Source organism: Urocitellus parryii, chromosome 5, assembly GCF_045843805.1.
Source record: "Urocitellus parryii isolate mUroPar1 chromosome 5, mUroPar1.hap1, whole genome shotgun sequence".
Classification (NCBI taxonomy): domain Eukaryota; kingdom Metazoa; phylum Chordata; class Mammalia; order Rodentia; family Sciuridae; genus Urocitellus; species Urocitellus parryii.
In genome coordinates, this window is record NC_135535.1 from 74,418,130 (window position 1) to 74,443,808 (window position 25,679).

Sequence of the window (25,679 nt, forward strand, 5' to 3'; positions counted from 1 at the left end):
CAGTAAATAGTGAGAGGAGGCAATCAAGGAGAATGGCCTAAAGAGATAATAGAAGAATCATGATAAGACTCAGTTTCCACTTGACTCACAGAATTCTTATTGCCTCAAAACAAATGCACATGCTCACTAATTGCTTGCAAAGTTATATTTATTCTTCAGACCCAGTCAATAAGAAAAAGATGAGAGTTCTTAGAAAATAAATAGCCTCTTACAACTGTCATGATTATCTGGCCATTGATTGAGCCGAAGTAGTCTTAGCCTGTTCACACATATCTAAACAAGAGCAGGTTGTGGTGTGCCTGTATCTGTAAGATAGTGTGCTTCCATCAGGACAGTCTAGATCAACATCTCTGAACTCATAGTTGTCTTCTCGGCAGCAGTGGCATGAATTTTCCAACTGAAAAAGATTATAATTGTACCTAAAAGAAAATAAAATTCAATAATAAATACATTTGAAATGTCATGACAGAAATTCAACATCAATGCTTAAATTGTAATTAATTGGTTGGAAGGCTTATTAAGTCACTTAAACAAAATACTCTTCTCTTAGACCTTGCATTCCTTATTGCTGTAACTTCTGATAATTGGTACTTAAGAACAAAAGAAAAGAACTCAAAGAGAAGATTTGTAATCATAGTATTAAGGTATAAAAAGCAAACAGATTTTAAATAACCTATTTAGGACCACATTAATCTATATATAAAACTTCACATAAAGGAATGCACTTTATTGCTTAAGGTACTGACTGTAATCACTGCAGAAAGATAAATATATTTGCACAAATGTGTTGAGCCTGTTTAGAAAACTTGAGAATTACTTATTACTATTTAAAAATGTTTGTTTGCTCTCGTGGGGGAAAAAAAAAATCTCCACGTTAATGTTTTAAAATCTCGATTTCCTCCACAAAGTCAATGCACAGTACACAAAGGAAAACTCACTTGAGAGTCCTTTTGCATTCACCCATACATTTTGCCATCTGGATTCTTTTCTTGCAACCATTGTACTTAACAGTCACGTTCACAGGAGAAGTTCTGCAATTATCCTTACCTAAAACAAAGAAGATAACAGGCAGGTGTGACATTTAATATTTTAACAATTGCTTATCTCTATGGTTAAGAAAATGGAGGCTAATTCCATTAGTTAATGGCCTCAAAAATAACTATTACTATCTCAGTAAAATGCAACTGGTTAGTATGAAGATAAATATTACCTCATTATTGCTCTTATCACAGATGAAAGAGAAAGGGACCAGTGGGGGAAAATAGGGAAATGGATTATTAGCAGTGAAACAATAGTTGTCAAAAATAATCCATCTGTGTGCTCTAATTCACCAATTTACAACACAGCTTGCTGATGTTAAGAGCTAATCTTCTATTTAAAATATCTTTCACTGTAAACATAACTGGTGTTCACAGGGAAGAATGTTACAGCCAAGAAGAATGAGTAAATACATTAAGTATAAATATTAATGGATAGTTTAGGTTGGATAATATGTTATTAAAAAACAGGTAACTTTCTATTAATGATCTTTCATTGTATTTTGAAAATCCTATCAACAGCTTATACTTTGTGTTGACGTTAACTTACATGTATAGCAACATTTTCTTGAGTCATAGATTCTGTCTTCCTGTAGGGGTGAGAGAAAAGAAAACAGATTGGAAAACTTTTTTCTCTAATATACAATTCCTAATTAAGGGGGAACAGAAAAGATGAACATGCTGATGGCAGGTCTGGAGCAGGGGCAAGGAAGGAGGTGAGCTTGGGAATAAAAATCAGGCAGTATTTAGACAGAATTCAAACTTTAAAAATAATTTAAAGGTAACAGCATGTAAAAACTTATTTCTTATTTTACATGAAAAATACTTCATCCCCAGACATGAAGCTTCTCAGTCAGGATCTATACCTGATCTTTGTTGTCATTACTACCCTACCAATGTGTCTCCAAATAAGCTCTCAGTTGAAAACCAGTATTGTAGTTTTTAATAAGTTTAAAATTTTGTAACTCCAGAAAGAAAAATGATTCAGAATCTATTCATAGAATACCTTCATTTTTAAATCATAGAAATGAAGATATTATGGCACAAGGGTATAAATAATACACATATATAATTATGGAAAATATTTCTATTTAATAACTGACATATTTTCTGTGTGGCAGAGGGAAGTGATCCTGGAAATTGAACACAGGGGCACTCTACCACTGTGCTTCATCCTCAGTCCTATTTTTTATTTTTGACATAGGGTCTTGCTGAGACTGACATCCAAATCACTATCCTCCTGTCTCGGCCTCCAAGTCACTGGGATTACAGGCAGGCACCACCACACCCAGTTTATGATCTACTTTTTCTAAGATAGCACTAAATTAAGTTTTATAGTGCCTGTAAAAGATAAGGACCTTCCTTGATACATCCACCTTTTTTAAGGACTTTTTATATCTGTAATCATCTGACTCTTGATTCAGTAAATTGTTTAAAGATCTATGCAATTGGGGTTGTGGCTCAGCGGTAGAGGGCTCTCCTAGCACATGCAAGGTGCTGGGTTCAATCCTCAGCACCACATAAAAATAAAGATATTGTGTCTATATTTTAAATAATCTTTTTAAAAAAGAGCTATGCAATTGATGAGATACATGTCTGTTGTCCAGATGCAAATTTATGATAAAGAAGACAGGTCTGTGTTTAACATGAGAAGTCATCTTGCTGATCACTAATTAAGAACAAGACTTACTTCTGCACACCAGCTCTGCTTGGGGCAGTCTTGGACCACCGCAACAAAGCCAGTACTGTTGCAGGAGTAGGAAACACAGGGGTTGCTGGGGTCATCAAATGAGGTACCGATCTGGAAGGAAAGGAGGGGGAGAATTATTATTTGCTTCAAGTTCTTTCTGGAGTTGACAGCTAAGCCAATAAGAACAAAAACAAAAAATTCACTGTTTAGTGACTGTCTAGAGGCACTTTTAGCCATTAGGTTAATAGTGAATAAAGAATGTCTTCTACTTTTGTGAATAAATCAAAATCCTTCATTGAGAGCATAAAGTGTCTCAATTTTTAAGAGAAAATTCACCGAATTTTCAAGAATTTTTCAAGAAAGCTTTTATACAGTGAGCAAGCAGTTCATCACAATTGTTATACTCTAAGTTTGAGGGGAAATAAATAAGATATCCAAGTAAGGGGAAAATGTCACAAAATCAATTTATTAGAACAGATGACAAGTCTCCTAAGATCTCTTCTCTCTTGACTATATTCCTGTATGTTTAAAACCCACTAGAGGTTGTTCTAAAGAGTTTATATTAAACATTCTAACTACAGTATGAGAAACTTTATTTTAGGGCTTCAGACCATAAGAAGAATTTTGATAAACTGAAATTTTATTATTTTGACTATTATGCATATACATGACTAGAAATGTTTCTTAAGTGTCATCTTTTGTTTAAAAACCATTATGGGTTCTAAAGTCAGATCAATGCTGAAAACTAAAAGTTTGAATATGGTAAGTAGGTTGTGAAAGTAAGACTCTCACAAGCTGTTTTATGTATTTCCTACTTTTTTATTTAGGAACTTACTTGTGGCAGAGGGGAGTGATCCTGGAAATTGAACCTTTATTTTTAGATTTTTAAAATATTTGATACCACCAGGTCAAGAATATAATTATCAATTTGAGAATCATCCAATTTTTATGTCTCTTTGACACTAATTTTCAAAAGTTAAATACTGTCCAAAGTATCAAATTAGTTGTCAAAACCAACCAGCCATGAATATAGTGTGTCACTAAGTCTACATCGTGGGGTTCTAGTCCTCTGGGTTTTCTTGTTTGATCTCTGACAGTTTGGCCATCTGATCTTTCTGGTTATAATTACAGTTTAACTCTGCTCGTTGATTTGAATGTTACAAAGTGTGTCTTCTCCATCTGGCAAGACCCATGGGAAATTTTGTTCAGAAGCTCTACTGCTGAGTACTTAATGATGAAGTATATTTTCCCCCTTTGATAAGAACCATGGGGAGTGTTACATTTGATGTTCTTCTGAAAATTAATACAGGGACAAAAGAACTCATTCCACTCCATAATTACCATTTTTTCATATTATAAACTGAAAGATCATTGGTGTAGTTTAGCATTGCATTTAGTTAGTTATTTTAGAGAAGAAAAGGCCTTACCTCATAATCCGTATTGTTAAATAAACACGTTTGGGGTTCTGAAAAAGATACAAGTTATTTCATTCCACAACAAATAATAGATTCTTTATCAACCAATTATGTTTCTCATCATACCAAAATATTCATATAACCAGTAGATGAATGGACAACTGTTAATTTTGGGTTTCCATAAGTTTTACCTATCACAAAATTCAATTCATTAAATGCATTATGTATACACACCACAGTGTCCAATTTCACAGCAGGTATCATTAAACGTTACAAGCTTCTCTCCGGTTCTGCATACAGGTGGAGAAGGGCACTCCTGAGGTTTACAGTCTACAGTCTTTGCATCAGTACAGGTACATTTGTGGCAATTAGAAGTCCATGTGTCTCCAGGCTGCAGGTATAAACCAAGTTTAGACCTCTATTCAAATGCAGGAATGAAAGCCAATTTGGATAAAAGTAGAGCAAAACTGTGCACTTACAGATTTCTCTTCTCCCAGTGGACCATGACACACTGTTAACACAAAATGATAAATGCTAATTAAATTTGGCAAAATACAACCATCTGTTATTTATAGATAACCAGCAGGTGGCCAATACTGTAATTGGCACTAGGATTTTAGAGTCACAGGATTATGTAGTGCCTTGAGGTAGATAAATCATATCTACCTACTTTAAGCAAACATTCCTTAAAAAGCATATATATCCTATTTTTATAATCCTCAGTAAAAAAAATAATCTCAATTTTTATTTTTCTGGCAGTAGTCAATAAATCTCATGGCTACCATCTGGTTTCCTGTTTTATAATCTGACACCTGCCTCCACAATCCTATAAGTCAGCAAGACCTCATAAGGTCACACACAAAGACCCTTTCTCAGCTAAAGTTCCTGATATAGTTGACCTTAACAACTTTCACGTTCATGAAAATGTCCTCCTTTCCTCAAATTTAACACTTGTAAATTCCTGTCTTTACTAGAAGAAGTGCTTATTCTTATTTTATCTCTATTCTGTCTCCTGGAACTTTGTCTCCACCAGGTCCTCTATAACATCAAGGGGAATGCCTGGTCCTCCATTATCCATCTGCAGTTCAGGCCTCTCCTGTGACTCCAGTTCTCATTCCACCTAACAGCATCCCAATGGACCTACAGGAACCTCAAACTTAATGTGCACACAGATTATATCATCTTGTTCCTAAAAATCAACTTTCTGGACTGTCTTTTTCCTATTAAGGACCAAACTATTCTTTCAATCATTCAATCTTAAAACTTATGAGCAATTTTGATTCCCTCCCTTTCTGTCTGTCATCCAAGCTACTGCAAGTCCTGTATCTCTTACCCTACCTTGTCATACTGGCTGCCAATCTACCCCAAGACTTTTCCCCAATACCTTACTATTTTGAATATCCTCCTGATCCAATCAGTTTTCTATACCATAGTTAAAACAATTGCCTTGGGAAAATTCTCCATGCTTCTTTGAAGAGCTTTCTTCTTCCAATTTTACCTTATGGTAAAGAATGATTCTTTTGTTTGTTTTTTGGAATTTTTCCTACTTGCCACAAAGCATACTTTATTATCTCAAGAATAGTGGGAACTTGGGCTGGGGTTGTGTAAATCAGTAGTAGAGTGCTTGCCTAGCACACATGATGCACGGGGTTAATCCTCAGAACCACATTAAAAATTTAAACTAAAAAGAATAATGAGAACTCATTGAAGTCCTTTAAAATTATTGAATCATTTCTTAAGATCAACCCTAAGAAACTTAACCACTCAATACTGGGCATTTAAAATGCCCACTAAGTTAAAAATATATTTCAATCAAAATACATAAAAAGTTGGCCTAGTAGTTATTTCAGGTAATGATGTCATATTTGTTTTGTTTGGCTGCACTAGTAGTGAGGATAAAACCCATTATTCGTGGTTTATTTGGTGATAGGAAGCTACATTCATCCACTTCAAGTTTGCTAATAACATTTCCATGGCTAGGGACTTTTGTTGGCTCTTGTGAATCACGTTTCAAAGCTATTGCCATTACTGCAGAATGATTCTGCAATGGAATTATTCTTACCTGGAGCTGGTGGAAGTGTTGCTGGGCATCCTACGCAAACATAGAAAACTCATTAGTATCTGAAGTTCAGGAATAGTGTTGGGGATAGTTACTTAATTCATTATTCTATTGCTGGGGGTAAATGGCTAGGTAGCTAGTCTTACAGCTGTATTCTCATCTATTCTATCATTACTTTCTGCTCCTCATGGTATTTGAAAGCCCACCATTACAAAGTGTTTCCTTTGCACTCCAAATTTTAATGGGACAGAAATATGAGAACAGAAAGGAGAAAACATGAAGATAAAATTTGCTTCAAAATTTTCTTGGAAAACAGTTCCAATGAATAAGACAATAAAATAAGAAAAATTCAGGTATAGAAAAATCTAATTATTACCTAATTTTAATTCTCTAGGAACTTCTCTTCTGGATCCTCTCTCCCTACCAAATGCTTTCTTTCTTTTCCTCCACCAAATGCTTTAAACTGGTTATATTTCTGTATCCTCTGGACCCTTCACATATCACTTATTTATATTAACCCAACAATCCACTCGTAAATCTTAAATTATATTTCAAAATCACCAAAACATAATTGGTAGGTACAATAAAAATAAGTCTGGACAGAAACAACAGAATACTTTAGAAGAACTTAAAAATGCTACATTTTTAGGTCAAGCAATTCCCACAACTAATAGCTACCAAAAATATAGATATGAGTAAAAGACGTGGAAGTTTCAGGTAGTAAATGTCTCTAGCTCTTTGACAAGGTAGACTATGCTAACTCCTAATCATAAATGTTTAGCAGAATAGAAACCAGTAATAGGAGAGAGATCAACAATTAGGCATAAGTACAGAAGAAAAGAACAATCTTCTAAACTGGGCATGGGGGCACAGGCCTATAATCCCAGCAGCTTGGGAAGCAGAGGCAGAAGGATGGCGAGTTCAAAGCCATCCTCAGAAATTTAGTGATGCTCTAAGCAACTCAGTGAGACCATGTCTCTAAATAAACTATAAAAAGGGATGGGAATGGGGTTCAGTGGTTTAGGGTCCCTGGGTTCAATCCTTAGTACCAAAAAAAAAAACAAAACAATCTTCTAATCTCCACATTGCTCTTAATTTCTCTAAAACCGTCTGATCATATCATTCTCTTGATAAAATTTGGAAAAGGATCTCATTACTTAAATAAGATTCTATCCTTTTAAGATTGAAAATAAAATCTTTCTACTTTCTAATCTCATTTCTTCCTTAGGCCTCCTTCCATCATTGCCAATAACTCCTTGATTTCTGAACTCACCTGTGTGGTGTTATGTCTGTTTTCATAGGCAATTGACAGGAATTCTCTCCCTGACCACCCAGTAAACAATCATCTCCTTTCTGAAGCCTTCATTCACAACTATAATAAGCAGACATGAACACTCTACTCTCACCCTGCTCTTCCGGAACCATGTTTTATACATATTTTAGGTTACCATTAAATAGACTATAATGATAAAGTCTATGCCCATAATAATCTCCCTCTTCCTTGACACACAAAAGATCATAAATGGCAAATACTATAATCTTCCTGATGGTTTTGCTCTTAAGTCTGCTACAGAGTCTAGCACATAGGGGGCACTAAATAAATATTAGCTGGATTAGTAGCACAGTAATTAGGTCTTCTCCCATACTGACCTGTTTTATTTTCAACTTCTTGATTCTCTGTTGCTACAACAGTGGTTTCTGAAGGGAGATAAAAGGATGGTATCATGATTTTTTAAAATTAGAATAAAAATCATACATATCAAATCTGTGTGTGTGCATGCCCAAACAATGGCACAAATTCATAACACAAGGCACAGTGCTTCATATGGAATAGATAATTCCTTCTAGTTCATTCGGGTCAGTCCATTTTACCTGGCTGAGATACTTGTGGGCCTGTTGTGACTCCAGCTGTAACTGAAGTGGAACCTGCCAGAGGAAATAAATAGAAAGTTTCATAACTAACACCCTTCGTAATCCCTTTCTCAGAAATCTCAAGCTTCATGAATGTCTTTAGGACAGGAGCCCTGAGAAAAAAGGCCACCCTAGCTGGACTTCAATGTTATGTCCTAATAGGAAGTTTAACTTCATCTTCCTGGCTCCTCTATCCCCACATTCACCTCCTAAAGTGTCATCAAAGCCATCCCAGTTAAGGAAAGGGTTGTGTAGCCAACATTCACCTGTTTGCACTGCAGTGCTTGAAGTTTCCTCGGCTCCGGTGGAAGCAGTGGCTGCTAATAGAGGAACAAGAGTGAGTGCCGAGGATTGAAGAAATGGGTTCACTTCAGATAATCTATCCTGTCATCAAGACGCCTCCAAGAAAAGTCCATGTGGGTGCATTTTACTTACCTGTGGTAGTAATTCCAGCAGTAGTTGTTTCAGATGATTCCTTGGGGGTACCTAAAATGAGCAAGGGAAGAACATGCAGGTTTTCTGATCTCCAAAGACCAAGTCTATTAAGACACCTCCACATGCAGGAAGAGTCTCCAAGCTGACGGAGTGCACTAATGCATTTCACGCGAGTTCAAGCCTTGGCCACAGAAACGTTAAGAGTTCTCCCTCTTAGTTGCTCACAGAGGTGGATCCAATGTTACTTTGATCCCAATAAGTTTTTTACTTGTAGGTCCCTCTTCTCTAAGTGGCAAGAGCTTTTCTCTCACTTAATTCTTTTACTTCATGTAACTTGGTTTCCTGGTTCTCTTATAGTAGTTTGGGGTGAGGGAGAGAGAAGGTATAAAAGAGTGAGAGAAAATAAAAAAAAAAAAAAAAAAAAAAAAAACCACATCTTGGTAGACCAAGATGACCTCATGTTCCTCTCGGCTTGATTAAACTTTAGGCATGTTTCTTCCTAGCAGCAGGCTCCAGACTTGGAAGAGGAGGGGACAATGCGAGGAATGTCTTTTTTCCCCTCCTTCAACAGAGACTGTAGTTTAGGACAGATCCATGTGTTTTTGTGAAACAAAGTATTCCTTCTCCAGGATTCCTTGTACCAAGCAGTGAAATGATGTGTTTTCCCTGTTTGGTTATATATATTTTTTTTTTGTAGTGAACTTTAGTTCTCTGGGATCCTTCTCTTTGAGTTCTTCCCCTGGAGATGGGAATCTTACCCCCAGCCTTACCTTTTTCAATTCCCCTTGTTGACCTGATTCGCTTCTGAACCTTGGAATCATATTGGTGACACACGAAAACTAAATACTGGGAAGGACTAAGAATCTTGATATTTTAATACTTTCAAGACGGTTTCTCCCTTTCAATTTTACTGCCATGAGACTAAGTACTCTAAAAAATGAATCTTATTTAAAAATGGGTCCTCAGAAAATTTTTATTGATCTTGTTTAATCTGAGATTCTGAAGCTCCAAATTAGAGGCAGCATGGTCTCCTAGTACATGCCAGCACTCCAACACTGTGAGATAATGGCAAAAGCACACTGGCAACTGTTAAGCAGAAACATGCGTGCTCCCCCCCACCCCCGGCACCTTTGCCTTGGCCATGATTTAGGTACTAGTGAACCCAAGAAACTGTTTTAAATAATCACATAGAATGAAAAAACAAAGTCATCAGCACCCATGGTTTCAAATATCATTTGATTCCTGTCCCCCATTGAGTATTTACTTCTGGGAAGCTAAGTCCTAACAAAGATGTGGTTAATGTAATCTTTAGTTCAGGAAATTCCACAGCATTATTATGACTAACCTTAATTGATTCAATAAAAAGTTATGTCCTATCAGATAGGACATGAGATTGAGAAAGTGAAATGGAAGGAAAGAAAGAGATCAATAGATCACAAGTCACAGTAGTGATTGTTTTGCCTTGAATAGCGTGGATTTAGACTAATTCAAATTGTTTCTTATAAGCAGTCTCTTAATGCAAGAGAAACAAACACCATGCTTTTTTTTTTTAAATCCCTCAAACCAATAGAGGGCAAAATTCTCAGCCATTTGCTATAGTTTAATACTTTGGAAATAAGTGCTTTATCTCTGCTCACCTGTGTTACTTCCTGTGACTTGCTTCTCTGGTGCTTCTGTAGAAACTCCTTGGATTTGGGGGAGGTAAAAACTTTTTAATTAAATTTGTTAGGACCTTAGTATTGAGGACAAATCCACAGGAAAGTATAAAAGCCATAAGAGAAGGCTAAATGGGTAACTACTAACCAGGACTGGAATTTTCTGGGCGCCTAGAAACTGTAGTTGAACCTGAAGTAGTACCTACAAAAGCAAGATGGATTAAGAGTAACAAGTTATATTTAGCTTCATATAATCACATTTAAAAGGCTGGTGAAAATCAGTGTAGAGAGCAAAAGAACCAAACCTGATTCACCTGACAGATCATCTTCAAGTGAAATACAAAACACTTCTCCAGCCCCTCACTCATCCATCATCTACCATAGTCTTAGAACCCAAAAGGCTGAAAGAACAAACCACTCACCAGTTTCCAATTTTACTCCAGTGGTAGTGATGACTTCTGTAGAAGTGGTAGCCCCTGAGAAGAAATAGGAGAAAGTGGTATAGAATATGGACATTTTGAGAAATCTGTAACTGTTACTTTATGTAATATGCCTTTGAAGTTCAGAGACAAACTTCTCCCAATTCTTTCATGACTCACGTGTGTTGGAACTCCTGGGAGCAACAGTTGTACCAGTAGTTATCCCGGTGGTGGTAACTGAAATCACAAAAGGAGAAGATCACCTTGTTAATTCCCTTTTACCTAAAATTAGGATTTGTTTCAGAATAAATTTGAGTTTTTCAAGTGAACTAAAACAAACTTTCTTGCCTTAAGTGGTATATCACATGTGGTCTCAATTATGCCACTTTATTTCAAACAGAAAGGGCAATTCACCTGGGGTAATGTCTTAACATTCTGATAATTTTTACTAAAAGACATCTTGAGTATAATACCTGCTGTATTCATTATAGCCAATATAATTCAAGATGAAGAAAATATTTGATGGTTAGTGCTTACCTATACTAACTTCAGCTTCTGTGGTTTTGTCATGTCTTAAAGTTATGGCCTCTAAGAATTGAAAGGAAAATCACAAAACTCAGAAAAGTTTGGTATCTCCAACTAGGAATGTGGATGTTTTAGGGGAGGGGTATCTTATTATTGAAGCTCCTTATATTCCTTGTTAGGTTATTGATTTACCTGTGTTGGAACTTTCAGATGGAATTGTGCCAGAGACCACTTCAGTGGTACCTAAAGTAGAAGAAAGGGAGAGAAGGAAAATCAATTTGGTTTACACTTACCATTCCAAGAATATGACCAACAATGACTAACTCAAAAGCAATAGAAAGCCTTTTTGGGGTTCACCTGTGATGCAAAGTACGTTCTGCATTTTTAAATTCAACGTCACAATGAACACATTAAAATGTGGTCTAGTCTTAAAGTTTTACTTCCCTGGGGTTAAATGTTAGAGGTCTCAGGGTCTTCCCTACATTTACCTGTTTCACTTTCAGAGCTTGGTCTCTCAGAGTTGCCAGTGGTAGCTCCTAATGACAAAAATATTTGTGTCAATGCATACAGCAATATTCAATGAATAAACTTATAACACCAAGAGTCATTCCCATCACCTCTGCTCCTCTAATAGAACTCGATGAATATGGATTGCCGCCATTTGGGACTTGGGTAATAGCTTGAATGTCAAAAGGGAAAATCTTTTTGGACTCTGAACCTCTTCAAAATTATAGTTTATGATCTGCCCCCAAAAGAAATAATTTTCACAAGCTTCATCTAACAAATGTATCCATGAAAAGGCTAAGGCCAAATATAAATCGGTGGGATCTCAAGAGTTGCCAATTCCATTTTCATTGGTTATGCTTCCTTCTACAGGAGTTGTGCCTTTGTGAGAGTCAACAGGAAGAAAGTAGGGAGGGCTAATGGAAAGTGATAAAAAGCTATAGTGCAATACTTGCTCCAGAGCCAGCCCCACAAAATAAATATGGCACCTGTTCTTCATTAACATTCCTGACTAACCTGTGTTGGAATTTCCAGGTGAGGTGTTGCTGCCAGAAACCGCTCCAGTAGTATCTAAATGTAAAATGGAAGGGTATCATTATGTCAATTTCATTCCTATCAGAAGGATGTATGCTAGAATAGGAGGGAAAAATTATAGCAGCTTTTATTATAGGGAAAGACCATTCTCAGGGAATGTTTGTTCCAAAGTTGTTTTGATAATGAAGCTTTAGGCAAAAACTCAAAATGAACTTGGTTGGTGGAGGATGCAGTAGGGGTGGTCTCTGTGTTAGGGAAATAAAGTAATCTTTCTTTCCTCTTCTGGCTGAATACCAATTCCTTGGCTACCAAAACTACTTTCAGTAGAAGCAGCAGCAAAGCAGGAATTGATTACCTACTGAGTTTGGGTATATTTGGGTAATATACTGCTGTTATAGAAATTTTAGCATTCTAGAAAAGTTGAGACAAGAAATATTAATGAGCAAGTTAGTTAATATCTCTGAGCCACAGGTTTTCTCATCTGTAAAACCTGACAAGAATCATATTCACCTCACAGTCAAATAACAATGGTGTAGAATAGTTGCAACTTGCGAATAATTTTGTTGTGCATCACTGTTGAAAGTGGGGAGGTTAAGAAGCTTTTATAATCACCTGTATTCTTTCCAATTCCTGTGGTTTTACTGACTCCTGAGGATGTTGTAACTTATAAGAGAGAAGAAAGGTAGAAAAATATAAGGTGACAAGGCTTTAGTATTTAAAGAATATACTTTTCTTGAGAGCTATACTATGAGAGAGACAGGTCATCCTGTGGAGATTCTTGCTAATTTGTTGGCTCACCTGTATTTGAACTCCCAGGTGCCAGTGTGGTGCCAGAAGTTGTCTTCGTGGGTTCTGCAACAAGAAAGAAAATGGCAAGTTTTTCTCAAGTTGGGGAGGGACAAATGTGGGAGGAAACTGGTTAATCTGGTAAGGTTTTTCAACTGGGAGTGAATTAGTTGTTTACTCATGCATAGCTTTTTTTAACAAGTCAAAGAAATATACAAATTTCTTAACACTGGGACCCACCTTTTCTGGAATTTAATGGCAGTAAAACAAGTGGCCCCTTTTCCTGCCATATTTACCTACTGTGCTTCCAGTTCCTTGGTTTACTGTTTCTTTGGTAGCTCCTGAAAAGATGAATGTGGGAAAACTTTTCAATATAAAGGTAGACTTGAGTTATAACCTCCACATATTTTAGTCACTATGTGCTTAGTGAAGAATCTACCATAATGAGGTAAATTTTTTGTGTTCAACTTGGGTTTCTATTTACCTGAAATAGTACTCTTTGAGACTGTATTTCCTTCAGGTGATACTGTGGTGACACCTGAGCGTACAAATGGAAAAGAAAAATTTCCACATAATTATTTCCACTCACATTTTCAGAGATCTATTTATGTCAGGCTGGGCCATTTCTGCAAAGACTTCAGAAAATCTTCCCAAATTGACTCAAAATCAAGTGACAAAAGAAAGCATCACTGATGTTAGATGAGAGTTCCTAAACATAACTCTTCCCCATGAAATTATTTCACCAAAAAGTAAAGAATAATTCTAATTTATCACCGAAAAATCACACACACATCATTAATTCTCATCTGTTTTCCATCCTAACAAAGTGGTTCTACTGACTCCTGTGGAAGCTATGGCTTCTGGAAGATAGAAGAAATGGGAACCGATAAGAATTTAGGAAGTGAATTACAGTAGATGGGGTAGAGAGAGAAGATGGGAGGGGAGAGCAGGGGGGATAGTAGAGGATAGGAAAGGTAACAGAATACAACAGTTACTAGTATGGCATTATGTGAAAATGTGGATGTGTAACCTAACCGATGTGATTCTGCAATCTTTGTAATGTTTTGAATAACCAATAAAGAAAAAAAGAATTTAGGAAACTGTATTGTTATGCTCTCACATGAGAAAAGCAATGCAAAAGATATTTCTGTGACCTTATTTCCAAAAAGGGAAGTGTCTTCTTGCCTTGTTAACCTACCTGTACTAGAACTTCCAGGTGCAACAGATGTGCTTAGGGTCACACCAGTAGTGCCTGAAACAAAAAGGCCATAAAATCAACATAAGAATCATCCACATTCAGGTAATCTTTTAATAAATGTTTCTTGGGCTGCATCATCCCGCAGTCCTGCACTGGACAGCTCTGGGAGACACCAGTGTTCTCTGAGAACACTTTGTCTATGTGGCAGTTCTAGGGGCATGTCCTTTCACTGATCTTTCTGCTCCTGGATTCAATCATGTATTTTGCCTGCATATCAATTATTCAATTTTTCCAGTAAATATTTACTGAGTCCTGTTTAGTAGTAGGCATCAGTGAACAAAATAAAAAAATAATTTTCTCAGGAACACCATCTTAGCGTAGGCTTGCTTAACATATATAAGGTACAATCCTCAAATGGGAGACAGAAGAATTTGTTTAACAAATTTACCTCTTTGACTTCCAGTGACTTGTTTGTCTGATGCTCCAGAGGTGGTTTCTGATGATTGAAAGAAAATGATTCAAGCATGTTTTGACCCTTAAGCAACATATTTAAAGAAGTCAAATGGGAGGCAATCAATTTTTTTATTTCACTTTAAGTCTCCTGTTTATCGGAGTCTGGACCTTCTAGACTAGCATTCACTCTTGCTAATACTGCAAAATAATACCTATAATTTCCAATGGGTTAACTGTCCAGCAAATCGCTTCTGCTACCCTCTCCAGAAACCTATACCAAAAGGCCAGGCACTGAAAATGACTAGTACAGAAACTGTCTTAGTGGTGTGTGTGTCAGCAGCATGGTTGGCCTGAGTATGGGCTGGGGCACCTGCCCTTCCTGTAAAATAATCTTTTGTATCCAGAAGCAAATTCCTGAATGTTTTCGATGATAGTGCTAACATCTGGGACCTCTAGTTCTCACTGATTTCATCACAGTAGCAATGATGGTTTCTAAGTAAACTTTGGCCTCTGGAGGAGGAAATGAAGAAGGCAGAAAGCGCATTTGGGGATGCATATTTCTCCTTGAGGTTAAATAATTGTTACTATTTTGAAAATATTTGTTTACCTGTAATGGAAGTCCCAGGTGCAACAGTTGTGTCAGAGACTACACCACTGGTACCTGGAATCACAAGGAAGAAGAGATTGTCATTTCCTTTATATTTTTTAATATATACTTTTAAGGCCTATTCTAGGATTCCTCATACGATTTCCAACAAGTGCATTTTTTTTTCACAAATGTAGGAGAGGTGCAAAAATCTAAGCTCTCACAAGAGAGGTCTCCTTATTCTGAAGTTTGGGAAATATTTGTAATTTTTCATGTTTGATTATCAGAAACTTGATCCCCACATACAGAGTTCTTGACTATTGAAGAAAAGATAATATGTTGAATGTTAATGTAAGGATTTGGGAACAGCACTGATATTCTGAAATTTGGAGACCCGAACAAAAGTTCCCTTAGGTTGAAATAAATACAGAATGATTTCTACCTTTAAAATTGTTAGAAGGAATTTACTAACTGCCTATTTTTACCTGGGACTGTTATTGCTTCACTAATTGCTAAGATAGTTGTGGCCTCTGAAAAAGGGAGGAAATAGTAGTGAGGACAAAGATTTGAAGTATCTGAGAAAAGTATGATAGGATCAACTGGTGAGACAACTTGCTGAGAAGCTACCCAAACAGTGGTCCTTCCCAGCTTGTTGACTTACCCGAGTTGGAGCTCTCATGAGCAACTGTTGTAGCAGAGGTTACTACATCAGTGCCTAAATAGGGAAAAAGAGAGAACAAGGTGACATTCTCCTAACTCTTAGGCATATTGTTGAGACATTCTTCTGTGCCTTGGAAGAGCAAAAGATACTTCCTGTACTCATAACTGACATGAGGAGACATCTTCCATGTCCACAAGCTGCTTTTTCAAGACCAAGGGTAATGTAGTGACTAACATCCCTACTGATTATTTCTTTTTCCTAAGCTTGAGGGTTATAGCAAAGGCATTTCCCATGTTTACCTGTCTTACTTCCTGGTGCTTTGGTGGTGGCTCCTAATTTAAAAAGAAAAAAAATGGTAAGAAAATGTATTTTGAATTTTAATTTTGTCTTTTTCTTTATAAACAATAGTATAAATGTCATTTCTGGATTTTTTTTTCCAGTGCTGAGGATCAAACCATTGGCTTTACATGACTGAGCTATACCCCTAGCTGAATTTTTATGATAACCGAATGATCTCTATGCTGAATAGAAGTCAGTAATGTTATATAGATAAAGCTCTTTTTAAAGGGGAAACCATTTCAGAGCCAGGACTATTGTAAATCTTCTCTCCAGTGATCTAGAACCCTGATGAGGTTAGTCTCCAAGAAGGTAAAGACTTTTAGTTATCTGTGCCCAAGTAGGTCCAAATTAAAAAAGAAATCCTGGTTCCCTTGAAATAACAGCCTTAAAAAACTCTTCTCCATGTTAAAGAAATTTTCTGTAATTTAAAATTATTAAAAAGATTTTAAAAAATACCAGCTTTCTCTAATAAATCTATCAATCTGGCATCACACTACAGCAAAATTAATGAAAACCCCATGATTTCACCTGACTTTATTTCTGCTCCAGTGATGTCACTTCTTCCAGAGAAAGTTGTGATCTCTTAAAAAAGTAGAGAATGCCAAATAAACTAGGTACTGAGGAAGAGGAATGAGCTAAGGTGATGTTACCAAAAGTGATGAGCACAATTGAAAATTCCTTGTCATAGGTGAAGTCAGAAAATGAAGCCCTTTTTATTGTAAAAGTGATGTCAAAACTCAATGCACAAGTTTAATTGTCTAAAATTGAGGATTAAATATTTTTGACTTAATAAAAATGTCTTTCAACAAATCATAACCAAAAGCAAATTGATAATTTTTCCAATTTGAGGTATTTCTGCATAGGATTTGATAGAAGGAATACTAAATGCTTTTCTTTAATGTTTCCCCAATTGGTGTAATGATCCTTACTGTACAATAGATAAGTATAAAAAAAGTTTAATAAGTGAGCTGAAAACTTTGAATATCAGAGCAAGTAAATTTTTATATATACACATGCATGTGTACTGGTTCCATGGGGTGTCTCCCCCTCTCTCACACCCACACTGAATTCTACAGTTTTCAGCTAAATACTGCTGATTGAGAGTTGTAGCACCTGCAGAGAAACTATCAGATTTGGAGCAGTCAAGCTTAATGCTTAGATTTTTCAAACTTATTTTGATTTACTTGAAGCAGCTCTAAATATAATACAAACTCTCTCAAGGATTAAGTTTAGAGAGTCCCAATGCCAATGATCTCAAATCACGGGCCATTGTATTCTCACCAGTTTTGAAACTAGTTCCAGTAGTTCCAGTCTCTTCTGTAGATGTTGTAGACTCTGAGGGAAGAAGTAAGAGAATGATAAATCTGGGACTGTGGAACACTAGGAGGAGCTAGTGCCATTTTATCATAGCAGCCCTAAAGGAAGTATCATGGCATCTGAGGTTCAATAAAAGGTATTTTCTTCTTGTTAACCTGTGTTAAAATTGCAGGTATAATCTTTTTTTTTTCCAGAAAATTTTCCAGTGATACTTAAAATGCAAAAAAAAAAAAAAAAGTAAACCATAAGGCATCACTTCTCCAATTAATCTTGGGAGCATCTGTGTGGCCTTAAAGCACCGGATGCCCTTTCCACAGAACAGTTTCTCTCAAAAAATAATGGAAAATAAACAACTGCCTAGTGTTCCATTCCCCAGGCCACCTGAGGGTAGATATACTGCTACTGGGTTTCCCTTTTACTATGCAGCAGGGGGAAGGATAGGACTTTAGATCATTGTTTCACTTCCAGGGATATATAGCCCTAGAATGCCAGAGGAGAAAATAAAGTATGGTTTTAATATTTGTAGGGGGTTTCTAATAGTTCCTTTGTGAAGCATTCTAGTAAGAAAAATAGAAAACAAACACAGAATAAATGAAAAAATGATAATGTGAAAAACTATGGAAGAAAAGTTAAATAGATGAGAACTGGAAGTCAAAGGAATATATACAACATGCTCTCATATTTTTTCAAAAGAAAAAGTCTCTAAGCCAGGATCCTGAGGACAGCCTGGCAGACACTCCCCAGGCCATGGAATTCCCGAGCAGAATAACTGCTCAGATTGTTGGGGCACAATGTGGCCCCAGAGAGAATTCTGGCCCCTCCGGCATACTATTCATTCACTACAACAACCCAAATATAGATGAGGAGAGCCCTAGACCTCAACCTGGAAAGCTTACCAGACAGATCTGCTTGAGTGGTCCTGTGGTCTCCTGCGAAAGTTGTGGCCTCTGAGAGAGAAAACAATGGAAGTTATAAAGACTGCACAGAATGTAATGGGGGTCTAATAGAATACATTCACCAAAAGGTTATGTTCAGGATTCCTGACCTGTGTTGGCACTTCCAGGTTCCAGAGTTTTGCCAGAGATTCCCTTTGTAGTGACTAAAATAAGAAGAGCATTGTGGTTATTTGGTCTATTCACGATCCTTCATAAAATGGGTATAAATTCTTGAAACAAAACTTTGTTTCTTCAAATATAGCAATACATTTTTATATTTGAGCTTTATATATTTAAGATGTAATTATACTTTTGTACACTATTCCCTTCCAAGTTTAGAGAGAAAGTCCTCCGCTACCAGTTCCTTTTGTACAGTTTCGTTATAGGGAGGTGAATTTAGACCCAAATCATATTCATACATGTCAGGAAATGAGCCCTATAATCCCCTTATGAACGGTCCTGAACAAAAGACATGAGAAGGAAATGTTAAACATTTCTGAGCTGTATTTATTGATATACAAATTTCCATTTGCCATATTAAAAATATCAGCCCAACATTTGATGTTTCAGGCAAGACTATTGGAACATCATTAGAAAGTATAGTTTGTGCCTCAACAGAGCTCACCTGTGATTAGTTCCTCTCTTGGTGTTTCACCTTCTCCTACGGAAGTTGTAGCTTCTAAGAAGGGGTAAAATGAGATAGATAATTGGGAAGCCATGGTAGTTCTCCCACACAGGGGAACATGGAAGGAAAAATCTCATTGAAGAGGGACTTGTGGAAGATTCTCTGGCACCTTAATGACTTACCTGTGTTGGAACTGCTAGGGGCTACAGTTGTAACAGGGGTTACCCCAGTGGTGGCTGTAAAACAAAGGGTCTGAAATCATCACACTGGTTCACTGTGTTTGTCTCCTTAAGAACTTTTTCTAGAAAGAAGCTTGGTATAGCGTTTGCAAAGAGCTTTTTCCTTGCCTCCTAGTCAGATGAGAACTCTGTGCATCTCCTATGACCCATATCATTAAAGCAATCAAAATAGGTAAATCTTCCTCCAAGGAATAGAGTATGCTTTAGCTCCCCTAATACCTTTGTAATGCATATATTATGGAAGACAGCCTTCATTCCAACTACACAACCAGCCAAGCTTAAGATACAGGTTTGAGGCTAGATGCTGATAATACGACCTTTTCCAGAATATGTTCTGTATAAGAAAATACCTAATGTAACTGAGAATCATTCTGCAGAAAAGTATATCTCCAAACAAGTGAGCCTATGGAGAGTCATAATTTATACTAAACCCCATACGGTAGTCTGTTCAGCTTCACCTGCTCTGGATCCGTTCTCAGAAGTACTGCTGCTTTCTGTTGAAGTTATTGCTTCTAAGGGATGAAATGATGAAAATGGTAAAGTTTGGGAATTGGGGATCCTGAGATAATAATTATACTAATATATCATCTGAGCAGGTCTACTAACTATGTTATAAAGTTAAATAAATATGATAGCCTTCTCATTAACCAACTTGTGTGGAAACTTACAAATATAAGGATCGGCCTAGAGAACTCCCCTATAGTACCCAACACACACACACACACAAATGGATCACCATAGCATTAAGTTCTTGATCAGTATCCTAAGTAGCTATATGAGCTGATACCATGGGAAGACCTTTCCTGAGAAGGTCTGCCTCTGAGAGAAGAGACACATGAATAACTACGATTTTATTTCCTAGCCTACCCATCAATCACTGTTACTCTCCAGGCTCTCTTTATACAGCCCACTAAACATGGAAGAGTATCTCATCTCCCCCTTACCTGTTTCAGTCCCAGGTTTCCCTGATGTGACTGAGGTAGCTTAAAATAAGAAAAAAGGTAGATGATGGATTCATCTTTCTTATTTTTATTTATCTACTACTTGCAGTATTTTGATATACTGGTATTTCAAAGAGAACTTCTAAACTCTAAAACTTTCAAATGATGATTTTATCTGGTCTAGCTTGGAACTCTGTGTACTACTGATGACTCCAGGTAAAAATCACAGTGGCATCCATTAAATAGATGGAAAAACTTTTAAAACTGTACATTTTTAACCATATCTTCTCTGCACTATTGATGTATCATTAAGCAAAATATTCAAATATCTCTTTCCTAATGTAGTTCACATTTTGCCAACCGGAGACAGCAAAGAACAATCATGCATTAGATGTTAGTAAATTCTGTGGGGGGAAAAGGCAAGTTGCATAAAGATGGGGGTCCTGATAGCCAAGGTATGACTAGCAGGTTGTTCTCCTCCCTGCTGTCCAGCAGATAGCTCTGCAAACTCTGGTTCCTGGAAATCCAGATGGAAAAGGACACTGCTGCTAACCCCAAGTGAAACTATGACAGTACCCATTGAAGTGAACAGTGTCACACTCAAACTAAATTTTTTAAGCATTTCCTTAGTGTCTTCTTGCATGGGGAAGAACAAACAGCTGTGTTTCATGTGATTTGTATTTGCAAAGGAAGGAACACAGAAAATAAACAAGCATAATATATGATAGATGGTAGTACATGATAAGTACACTATTCTGAGGAATCATAATGAGCAGAGTGGAGATAATGGGGAGTAGTGAGCAGCTTCTATAGGTTGGTGAGCCTCACCCAGGTGTCCAAAAAACTAGCTCAAATAGAACACAGAAGAAATACCAACTTGGATAACCATGTTTCTCAAGTTCCTTAGAAGAACTACCTGAGGTTGTCAGATGAAGATATCATGCTTCCTGACCTGATGTAACCCTCTTTCTTTAACCCACCTCCATATTTATTTAAGGACACAAAACAGGGAAATGATAAGCTTTGTTAGTACGAGACCTAAGAGTTCTTACCTGTTGGCCCTTCAGATTGGCTGGTCTCACCTCTTCCTGTGGAAGTTGTGGCCTCTGAAAAAAGAAGCATTATAAAGTCTGGAATATGGGGAAATACATAGTTATAGTACCTTAGGAACACATTACCTGATAAAGCACTTGTGGAACCTCTCACAATTGCTTTTGACTCACCTGTGTTGTCATTCCCAGGTTCCAGAGTTTTTCCAGAGACTACACTAGTAGTAGCTGTTACAGAAAAATATTCATGGGTCATTTCCTTCTCATCATAAGGTAGCAAGCAAATATATGAATAAAAATCTATGTAATTGTTTACTATTTCAATAAACTTGGCTTTAAATGACAGAAGATGATCTGTATGTTCTTCATATAATATTGTTCCCACCAAAAATCTACCAAAGGAATTTTTAATTATTGTATCCACTTCTGTAGTATTCAGTAACAGAGAGAGACACTCTCTGGATCATCTGTGTAACTGTCAAATAGTTGCATGATTTCATTCAGGGGGAGCGGGGAGGAGAGTCTGCTAAAACATCAGAAATAATGAAACTTTTAGTTCATGAACTTTAGTCAATGAACAGTGGTGATATTTTTATAATAAGTTTGAATAGGGGAGAAGTGAGTGATTTGGATACATTTCACCAGTTTTTGAGTATTGTTAGAAATGAATGCAATGTCCTACCAGTACTCACCTATGGCTGTTCCCCCTCTTGTTGCTCCAGTTCTTCCTAAAGAAGTTGTAGCTTCTGAAAGGCAGAAAACAGGGTAAACATTTGGAAAATATTCCAAGCCCATGAAAAAAATGATATTATTCCTATAAAGAATAACACCAGAGGAGAAATCTCATTATGGGAGGATGACTGAAGAGCTCCCTGACAACCTGAGACTCACCTGTACTGGAACTGCCAGGGGCAACAGTTGTGCCAGGAACCACCCCAGTTGTGGCTGAAACACAAAGAGGACCATGGTTACCATGGCACTCAGTGTTTTGTTCCTAAAGCTCTGCCTCTAGAAAGAGGTTAAGCTTGTCTTCATCATGGCTAGTTGGTTTAGTCCTGGGTTCTTGCCTGATATATTTTCTCATTAATCATTATAATAAGAAAAACAATGAGAGTGACAATTTTCTCAACCTTCCAGGCATTCCGAGTCAGGGAGACAAGGAGGGTTTCTCCCACACACCCGTGTTATTCCTAGTGACTTGGCACTCTGATGTCACAGTGGTACTTGCTGTGGCGGGGACACAATGGAAGGTTTCAATGTGCTGAGAACTCCAGACATTGTGAACATATCTGGCTCTTCATTTATGAAAATCAAACATTTGTACAGTGTAGTTGTGTTTCTTGGGTTCTTGTAGCTCCTATATTTCTCAGGAATAGGAAATTTCATCACCCTTTCCCTCTCAAAAGGTTGTGATATTTGTGATTCCACAACATAAATCACTCAGAACAATTAGTGTGACCATCATATCTGATCATAAGAATTATAACTGTTATTCTGGACTCATATTGAAAGCTTTTCAGGAAAATTTTCAAAATAGAAAAGGAATTAGTTGACCAAAATCTTCAGTAATTAGTAAATATATCTCCAGAAACTTCTCTTTGCATGCTCTTCTAGGATTGCTGTGATTCACGATAACCACAAAGACATGAGTTTCTGCCCCTCACCTGTTTTGAATCCAACTCTGGTGGTGCCAATACCTTCTGTGGAGGTTGTGGCCTCTGGAGGAGGAAGTGGGACAACACTAAGTTCTGGGGATTTGGGATAATGGGACAAGTTATTTTATACTATTTTTATTAGAGTAGCCCTACAAAAATACATAATTTCCTGTGAATGTCTGTAGAGATGATTTCTTGTTATTTCAACTCTGTTAGACATTTCTAATTGAACAGATGTCTCAGAGCCTACTCCAGTGATATTTAAAAACAAGACAAAATAAATACAGCAATCTGTCCCAATCCATCATGGAAGCATAATGGCCTTACAATGTAAGATCATCCATGAGGATTTAATGCTCCAAATGACAAATCAAGAATGTCACATTCTCATGTCATCTCAGCTGAAAATTCATAGCTGCCTTTAAAATGAACATCTCTAGACTCTAGATGTTATGCATTTTTTACTTCTTGTTTCATGTTTCTCTGGAGTATCCAGAGTGACTGTAGAGGGAGGAAAATCGGAGATGAATATTTTTTCTAAATATCACTTGTGATACTTTGGATATTTAACATGAAATATACATCTTGGGTTCTTATAACATGCACACATAACACACGACATGCCCAAAACATTCATTGAAGAGTAAAATCCAGATTGGACTTCACTTATGTAACATTACCTGTGTTGGAAACTTCCGAAGTGCTTTTGACTTCAGGAAACACAATGGTGGTATCTGTGAAAAGAAATTTCATGAACTAAGCATAGTGAGAAATTCAACTCTGGCTACCAGGATCGGGACTCAGGAATACTGGGCTGAAGCACCCGAATGCAGGCAGATCCAGAGGGATTAACACTCGAGTTTGGCCTAGCATGGGGTGTCCTTGAGAAAATGTCATCAGTCCCAAATAATGGAACCCACAGTCTCAGAACAATGCTTACCTCCTGGCAGTTCTGTTCTAGTGGTCCCTATGCCAGTTGTGGCCCCTAAGAGATAAAGGAAGGAAAGGAGTTAAGAACTAACATAACTGAGCTACTATATCATTTAAATGACCGCCTCCTGGATTCCTCAGTATGTGGTGATTTACTTGTGATGTAATGTCCAGGTTCCCAAGTTTTACCTGAGACATTACCAGAAGTTACTAAAATAATGAAGAAATGGTACTCATGCCAAGCTTGAGCATTGCTATTTAAAATTCTATATTTCCTACCTGTATTAAGGAGTTCCTTTGAGCTTTTATAAAATTTTATGTGACAGCAGAATGCAATACAATTCATATTACACATATAGAACAACTTTTCATATCTCTGATTATATACAAAGTAGAGTCACACCATTCATGTCTTTGTACATGTACTTAGGATAATGATGTCCATCTCATTCCACTGTCTTTTCTACCCCCATGCTCCCTCCATGACCCTCCCTTCCCTTTGCCCTATCAAGAGTTCATCTATCTTCCCCTCCTAATCACATTATGAATCAACATCCTTATATCAGAGAAAACATTTGGCATTTGGTTTTTTGGGATTGGCTAACTTCACTTAGCATCATATTCTGCAACTCCATCCTTTTACCTGCAAATGCCATAATTTTATTCTCTCAATGCTGAATAACATTCCATTGTGTATATATACCACATTTTCTTTATCCATTCATCTATTGAAGGGCATCTAGGTTGGTTCCACACTTTAGATATTGTGAATTGTGCTACTAAAAACATTGATGTAACTATGTCCCTGTAGTAATGCTGTATTTAAGACCTTTGGGTATAGACCAAGGAGTGGAATACCTGGGTCCAATGGTGGTTCCATTTCCAATTTTACAAAGAAACTCCATACTGCTTTCTATATTGGCTGCACCTGTTTTCAGAATTAATGCATATGTTTCCTATTTAGCATTTCTTTCCCATAGCAAATTTTCTGATAAAGTTCTAGACTCTTGATCTCTTTAAGCTTTAGTTCCAGGAAACAAGTTTCTCAGTGTTGTTTAATAATATTTTGTAGGAGGCCTTGGCTTCTAACTGAGCGCTTTTATTGGGCCCAACAGAGTAAACCAACGAAGAGTTTAATCACAGTAACCAGTAATGAAATTCTGGTTGGTTGCAGAAGCTTGGTAGTCATAAACAGTTGACTGGTTAAAACAGAAAACAAAGTTATTTACTATTTCTTTCATTTTTCCATAAATCTTTCCGATTATGTTGTTAGAGTTCTTAGAGTCTGCTCTGGATCAGGGAGCTGATTGATTCACTAATCATGTCTTTTGTTTTGCTCAAATAAATTTTACTAAGTATATTTGGTCAAGGAACTTTTCCTTTTCACAGTACCCCTGTATCTATCTGTCTGCTAGAGACATCATTGCCTAGTACCTTTATGGATTCTCTGGGGTAGAACAAAATTTCAGGGTCTTAATTCTTGTTAACTATTATTCAGTAGCTGTTTGTCATTTACAAAAGTACTTAAGATGGAGGAATAAGATGGTGTGGCTACATTCTAGAAAATACTATTTAATGGGGAAAAGTGCAGTTAATGACTTTACAGTCTCAGTTGGGACTATTCCATTTCCTTGGAGGGGTGTGGTAGCCTCCGAGACAGGAAAAGAAAGATATGGTTGGAAAAATGTCAAGTATTCTGGATTAGTATAGGTATGATCTGGTCTAGAAATGAAATCTAAGGAAGTATCTCCTTCAGAGAAGTCCCCAAAGAAAAAATCCAC

At 36.9% G+C, this 25,679-nt stretch overlaps 1 protein-coding gene across 1 annotated transcript; it reads right to left on the reverse strand.

The window, feature by feature from the left end:
* Nucleotides 1-223: 223 nt before the first annotated feature.
* On the reverse strand, nt 224-23,721 carry LOC113196556 (uncharacterized). The gene is made up of 31 exons (XM_077799068.1): nt 23,649-23,721; nt 22,978-23,061; nt 22,205-22,258; nt 22,006-22,059; nt 21,488-21,541; nt 21,317-21,370; nt 19,267-19,320; nt 19,085-19,138; nt 17,489-17,542; nt 15,869-15,922; nt 15,229-15,282; nt 14,169-14,222; nt 13,455-13,508; nt 12,983-13,036; nt 12,167-12,220; nt 11,339-11,389; nt 11,159-11,209; nt 10,802-10,858; nt 10,625-10,678; nt 10,351-10,404; nt 8,548-8,598; nt 8,074-8,127; nt 7,852-7,899; nt 6,205-6,234; nt 4,622-4,653; nt 4,377-4,533; nt 4,155-4,192; nt 2,728-2,838; nt 1,588-1,627; nt 939-1,047; nt 224-419 (listed from the first exon to the last, which is right to left on the reverse strand). Exons 1-31 carry the CDS (start codon nt 23,719-23,721, stop codon nt 224-226), a joined length of 1,992 nt encoding a protein of 663 aa, XP_077655194.1.
* Between the last annotated feature and the right edge of the window lie 1,958 nt (nt 23,722-25,679).